General features: G+C 35.7%; 1 protein-coding gene across 1 annotated transcript in view; it reads left to right on the forward strand.

The window, feature by feature from the left end:
- Nrk (Nik related kinase) overlaps positions 1-7,388 on the forward strand; it is a 108,724-nt gene that overhangs the window by 85,679 nt on the left and 15,657 nt on the right. Inside the window, exons 21-24 of the mRNA XM_031376998.1 lie at positions 789-942; positions 1,757-1,828; positions 2,632-2,775; positions 5,530-5,688. Coding sequence (XP_031232858.1) covers positions 789-942; positions 1,757-1,828; positions 2,632-2,775; positions 5,530-5,688 — 529 coding nt within the window. The remainder of the gene's footprint in view (positions 1-788; positions 943-1,756; positions 1,829-2,631; positions 2,776-5,529; positions 5,689-7,388) is intronic.

Below are 7,388 nucleotides of genomic sequence, written 5' to 3' on the forward strand. Positions count from 1 at the left end.
CATGCAAGACTTAGAGTGAAATATGCTTACTCTAAGGTTTTTATAATTTGGGGTTTTTTGTTTTGTTTTGCTTTCCATCTTTTGTTTGATCATTTGGCCCCATGTCTCCAGAGGTTCTTCTTGCTAGCAGTTTTTCTAAGCCATGCGTTTTTGGTGGGTTTTGTTCTGCTGTGTTGGTTTTGTTACAGTTTTAGGATCAGAGCCTATCTCTGTAGGCCCACCCTAGCCTGGAACTTGTATAGCTCAGGCTGGCCTAAGCCTCACAAGAACAGCCTTCCATGTGCCAGCTGTCTGTAGATATCTTAAACTAACAGATGCAGTACCCTCATGTTGTATATTTTTTTGGCACACATACTTTGTGGTCAGATTCCTTTCAAGCCTTATGTAGATCCTCTACTTACCAGCTCTCTGACGCAGACAATTTTTTTATTTCTTTAAGTTTTGTTTTCTTTATAACTGAATCAGAGGCAATGGCACTTACGGCAGGCATTGTGTTGTAGTAACTGTTCATGGAGATGCATAATTAAGGTTACTAACACAGTACCCAGTCTACTTCTACAAAAATTACCTCAGAAATTGTATATTTGTCCATTTAGTGCCCCTTCTATTTCTCCCTTCAAATTACATCAATAATAAACTTATTTCTCAGATTATACTGCTGAATATTTTTAGTAGATATGGAATTTTAAGGATGTATATATACTACAGATTTTGCATTTAAACTTTCAAGTCACCCATAGCACTTTTTTCCAAATATATTAAAACTTGGGTCTTTGGTTTCCCTTTAGGAATCAGATGGTGGAACTGAGACCTCAGATTCAATTGCCTTGGATATCACATCCCTTGATGGCGAGCAAAACAATGACAGACCAGTATCCTCAACAGTGGGTTTTCCTATGGGACGCTCTGCTTCTAGAGGTTCTGATATTGGGAGTGACATCTGTAAGTATTTCTCTCATAATCTTTCAACGATGAATGCTTCTACTTGCTTATGCCATAACTCATGATGTGTGATGAAACAAAGAGATTGAATATTCACTTGGTATAAACCTAGATTTATGCATCCTTTAAAAAAATTATTCCTCAGGCTGGCAAGATGACTCAGAAGGTAAAGGCATTTGCCACCTAGTCTAACAAGTTAAGTCTACTCCCCTAAACACACATGGTAGAAGAAGAAAACCAACCTAACATATGTGCCTAAATAAGTAAATTAAACATTTGTATTCATTTGCATATGCACATACATATACATATATCTTTTCCTTAGATTTTTGGGAGTCTCATGTAACCAGGATGGCGTTGAGTTCATTTTATAGCAGTTACTGGCACTGACTTCCTCATCTTCCTGGGATCACAGACCCTTGCTATCATACCCACCTGTCAGTCAATTTTTTTGGTGACTAGATTTAACCTGCAATTGAGAAATGTAGTCCTTCATTCAATTCTTGATTTTGCACTACTATATAAAAGCCACAAGTCACATTCATACTCAGCAATGTATTTTAACCAGTATAATTTGTATTTTCGAATGCATTAAGAATTTACAAAAAGTTAAAGAAAAGATGAAATACAGTAAGAAAACCCATCTTTGAGGGACATCTACATGATGGAAGTACTTGGCACATTTAGTACAGAGACCAGTGATTTGTTTCGATACCTTCCCCCTTTACAGTATCTGCAGGATTTGCTGAGATGCCTGAAAAAGTGCCCAAGCTACAATGTGAAGTCAGTGTTAACCCACTCTCTTTCTCTCCAGCATATAATAGCCCACTGATACATGTGTATGAAAAGGAATTCTCATCTGAGATCTACTGTGGTTCTCTATGGGGTGAGTTCGATTTCTTGAACTGAGGGTTTAATTGATGTATTTATTTATTCACTTTACACCCCAATACCCGACCCCCCCCCCCAGTATATGTATAGACTAAATTTGCTTGAAGGTAACTTTCAGAAGAGCTGATTGATTCTAGAAATGTTTTTGGCAATTAAAAAATGGTGCTATGATATATACAACATTATGTCAAATGGCACATTAGACGGCAGGAAAATAGAATATTTGCATGTATGGACATCTATTTATACATTTTAGGGGACACACTCTGATAGGCATGTACATAGTTGAATAATATGAGATTAATAAGGCCTGAGATAGTATGAGATAAACATTTGCCTGAAATGATAAAAGTCATCTTTTTACAGATTAGCAAGATGAAATTACAAAAGTAATTATACGTATATATTCAGTTAGAAAATCAATAGCTAAAGCGTGAAGAAATATGAAGTACATGTATACACAGTGGAGTATTATTCAGCTGTGAAAAAGAATAGAATCCTGTTTATAGGAAAAGAGGTTATAACTGATTATTGAAATAAGCCAAATGTGTAAAGACAATTACCACATTTTACCTTGTATGTAAAATCTAGGTTCTTTTAAGGTCCTAGAGGTATAATAGAAAAAACCAGAGGGAGTGAGAAGGAAAAATAAGGTAGGGGAGGGTTAATGAGAATGGTTTTGATTAAATTTTGTGCTAAGTATAAAAACATCATAGTGAAATCCCTTTCTGCAGGATTAATACACAGTAATCAAACAATCAACTAATACAACATTTTTCCTTGTCTCTATTTGAACAGGAGTCAATTTGTTGCTAGGCACCCGATCTCATCTGTATCTGATGGACCGAAGTGGAAAGGCCGACATTGTTAAACTTATAAAGCGAAGACCATTCCGACAGATTCAAGTTGTGGAGGCGCTCAATCTGCTGATTACCATCTCTGGTTTGTTTAAGACCTAAAATTAACTGAATAATTATGTGGAGTAATTGAACTGCAAAGTAGGTTAAAGGCTTTCTTAGGTGAAAGTGTTCATAGGGAAACACTTTAAATATAACCTTTAATTGGGACAGCAGAATCTCCTACCTGTGTTTTCTTATCCATTTGGACTTTAAACAAAATCCTTTTGATCTTGATTCACATAACCTAGGTTGGAGATCAGGAAAACTACTTTTGCATCCTTGAAAGCTCCTTTCAGAGCTGTCTCTAAAACTTCAGAGCTGTAATCATATGCACAAGGGAGTACACCAATATCTACCATCTAACTTTTGATGTGTCTGAAACAGTAAAAAAAACAAATGGATGACTATTTGGATAAAAAAAGAGAATTGTACCTGTCTCCACCTTATTACAAGGGCATACAGACAAGATTAGGTACGAGAATGGATGCCCTAAAGACATCTATACCTTTCCCAAACAGTAGTGGATTTTCAGAATCTTGATCAGTCAGGGCCTGAAACTTTGACAATGAAAAGCAAATAAGTCGGTGTTAAATTGTGACTACTAAATGAATGGCCAAAGATAAATAAAGGAGGACATGATTGTTCTTAGCTATGGTGGAGGAGATTGATTGTAGATACAAGACAGAGCATAGCCAGGGGCCTAGACAGAGGCATCTGGGAGAGTCCAAAGTGATCATGCCCAGCAGACTGAGTGGGGCCATGTGAAGAGAGGGGACAGGGGAACCTTGAATGGCAGCCAAGAGGTCAAGAGGCCAAAAGGCACAAGGGTAAAAGGACCAGTATACCCAATATGGCTGAGTTATATACATGGAAGAGCTGCTGGGGGAAAGGTAGGCCAGCCCCTGAGCTGCAGAGTTCAGAGCAGTAGGCAGGATGTACTCCCCAGGAAAACACTAAGGAATGCTGGGACAACACCATAGCCAGTATCTGCTTTGATATGTTAATAAGCTCCTTAGTTAGGTCTTTGTCCTGGGTTTGAGACCTAACACTAAACAGGATTTAGTATCTGAAAATCCAAGACAAAAAGAATAAATGGGAATGGTTAACATAAGGTTTGGCCATCAAATAAAACCATACCAACCACTGATATTTATGAGTTTTGTACTTCATAAGATATAGAATATATGTTAGAGATATATTAGTATGAAATGCCATATTATACACTTATTGGATGCAACATTCTGCTTCCAAGTTTGATTAGAGGCCAAAACCCATTAAAAACTCAGGCTTCTTAGTATTTTAATCATATTTCATGTCCAATCATTTGTAAGGTCTTCAGGTGCACGGAAGCAACACTTGCTTTGAGAACATCAGATATCTGAGAGATGATACACATCTGAATGAGAGGTTTTTCATCTTTTTTTTTCAAACCCAGATATACCTTTTTTACAATCTTTAAACGTAACCCAAATGTGATTTGTTTTTGGCTAAGGCCCCATAAATAGTAGGCAAGCATCCCTCATCCTACAAAATATTTTTGTGTCAAATACTATAAAAAACATCATCATCAGACAAGAATCTTCTAAGGCTACTCTGAAAACAAAATCTTTCAAGGATGCAATGTGAAGTTACTCAATAGTTTATTTTACCAGTTAAGTATCAAGTAATAATAAGTATAATTTTTGGAACCCTAAGACTTCTTTAAAATTTCCCTATTAAAACACAGTAAAACTGATCATACTAAGAATTTTACTTTGTAGGCTGAGTGTGGTGGCACATACTTTTAGTGTCAGCACTCAAGAAGCAGAGGAAGGTAGATCTCTGTGTTTGAGGCAAGCATGGTCTCAAAAAAAATCATTCTTATTATTGGGACTTTTATAACAAGCTTAAAAATGGCTAAGGAAAATTAATAAATTCAATAATAGGACCTATAGTTCTTAAGCTATAAGAACTTGATAGATTTAGTTGTTAGGAAATTAAAATTAAAGACAATCCCACTCATGAGTAGGACATAAAAATTTTCTCAACAGGTTATATTTATATATTTATGAATAGCCATGTATATACATATCCGTATATAACAATAATTAATGACAAATAGCTCATGTCTGGGAAAAAGAGAAAAGAGTGTTATAAGGGAAGACTTGGAAGGAAGGAAGGGAAAGGGAAATGATATTATTATATTATAATCTCAAAAAGTAAAGAATAATTACAACGTCTCAAAGAAACTGAGAATAGACTGATGGTTAGTAAAGGCTGGATTAATAGAAAGGGGGAAGATGGGTGATGCAGAACAACATGTACATAATAGGCAAAGGTTAAATAAGTACAACATTTTGTTGTTCTGTGACCCAAAAAGTAAATGTAATAAGAATAGGGCATTATATATTTCAAAATAGTCAGAAGATAAGAATTTAAATGTACTCACCATAAATAAAATTTTAACATTTAGGTAATGAATATGCTCATTTCCTGATGTCTACATGAATTAAAATACCACATCATATATCATAAATATATTTAAAAAGCTTTATAATAATAATAGTAATGGGATTTGTTTCCTAAAGACAGTCTTAATATATCCTAGTAGATTATTTTAGATCTGCCTCAGACAGGCACAGAGGCAGCTAGTAAAACCCAGCTGTTTCTTGGAATTGAGACAGAAGAGTCTAGTAATATGCCTGTTTTTAAAAGTGACTTTTACTTCATGAACATTTCGTTTAAAGAGCAGTGCACCCTACGTCTTCACATTTCTAGAAAATAAAAGAATTGAAATGCCATCATGTTTTCCTACCAGGAAACAAGAACAGACTTCGCGTGTATCATCTGTCTTGGCTGAGGAACAAAATTCTGAATAATGATCCAAAAAGTAAGAAAAGGCAGAAGGCGATGATGAAGAAGGAAGAAGCTTACAAAGCTATCGATAAGTTGGTTGGCTGTGAACACTTCAGTGTCCGTACGTCCATTTCACATTTAATATGGCTGTATCGTTTCTGTTTTCCTTCATGTGGAGAGGTTTCATAATTGCAAAAGACAAGATGAGGAAAGGAAAGAATTCAGAGTGATTGCCATGGAGGCATCTCCCAGGCCTTTTCTAGATAATCAGACCTATTGGTTGAAATTGCTCTGGGGGTTAAATTTGGTTGACTTCTTTCCTCACTATAAATGTCCTTGATGTATCTTCAGCAACTTGCAGAGATGTGTATGGTATTTTCTTTCTTCTGAATAGCAATGAACTATGAACCCCTTCAACACTGACCCCAATATTTTACTGTGAATCTGAAAAGGAGGTTTTCTGTGATCTGTTGACTCTTGCTCCTAATATTTTATGTTTCACTATAGAATGTTTTCATATCCTGTATCTCTCCATGAATGTCTCTGTAAACACAGTAGTAACTACCTTTGGCCTCTGAATTCTGTTCTCAGATATGTCCGCAACTATGAAGTAATGCTGTCCCATTCTCTTCCATTTATGAATCAAATCTGCTTCTCTCAGCTTCCTTTTATTTTAAAACAATTGACCCTTCAGGCAGAATTGGTAATGTAGGTGAAAGACTACTGAAATCACATTATCTGAATTGCAAGAGAATATTTCTATCATAAATGACAGTTTTTGTTAACATATATATTCATATTCCATTAAATGAAGAAATTTGGTTCTAGAAAAATAAAGTACAATAGAAACTCTTTCTTCTACATTTAGATAAACACCACTACCCTGCAATCATTTTATGTAAATATGATAGCCCCAAAGGTAAAAGATTAAATCCAGGAGTTTAGATTGTAGAACTACTTATTAAGTTGGTAATTTTTATCTCAATGATAGATGTTTACAAAGGTAATTACCTTGGAAAGTTGAACTCTTGGTAAATGGACAAATCCATTCCCATCAATGGTATTACTATCCAGGAAAACCAAGAGTCATCCATTCCATAGACAAGTAGAATAGTAGGAGAGATACCAGAGGAGGAATGAGAATCTGATGAAGAAGCAGAGTATTAGAGAATCAGAACACAATCCATATTCCAGCCAAAGAAGAGGATGTTACATAAAACAAGCATGTGCTTCGTATAATGCTTACTTTATTGATAGCTCTATTGAAATTATTCACATACTCTGAAATGCATTTTTTTGAGTGGACAACTCAATTGTTTTCATCTCTTTGTAGAGTTAAATAGCTATTACTATGATATTATTTACATAAATGGTCATCTTTGGCTCCCCAAAGGATCCTGTAATCCCTCTGTTGCAGGCATTCAGGACTTCATTCCTTCTCCCCTATCCCACTTGATGTCAAGTACTGGATAAATAAACAGTGACCTACTTTCTTCCTCTATTTATTCCCCTTACCTCAGAAGCTATCGTAAATATGTCCATGTATTATGTGGTCTTCTGTAACAGATTTCTTTCACTTAGCATAAATATTCTCAAGGTTCATTCATGTTGCATTATAATGCAGGATGTGTCAGTGTTTCTTTTTTTTAACCCCTGAATAGTAATGTATTGTACAGATCTCACATTTCTTTATCCACAAGCTGGTTAATGGACATTTGCATGCTTTCCATGTTCAAGCTTATAAGAACAATACTGCTAGCCGGGCGGTGGTGGCGCACGCCTTTAATCCCAGCACTTGGGAGGCAGAGGCAGGCGGATTTC

This window comes from Mastomys coucha, chromosome X (assembly GCF_008632895.1).
Source record: "Mastomys coucha isolate ucsf_1 chromosome X, UCSF_Mcou_1, whole genome shotgun sequence".
NCBI lineage: Eukaryota > Metazoa > Chordata > Mammalia > Rodentia > Muridae > Mastomys > Mastomys coucha.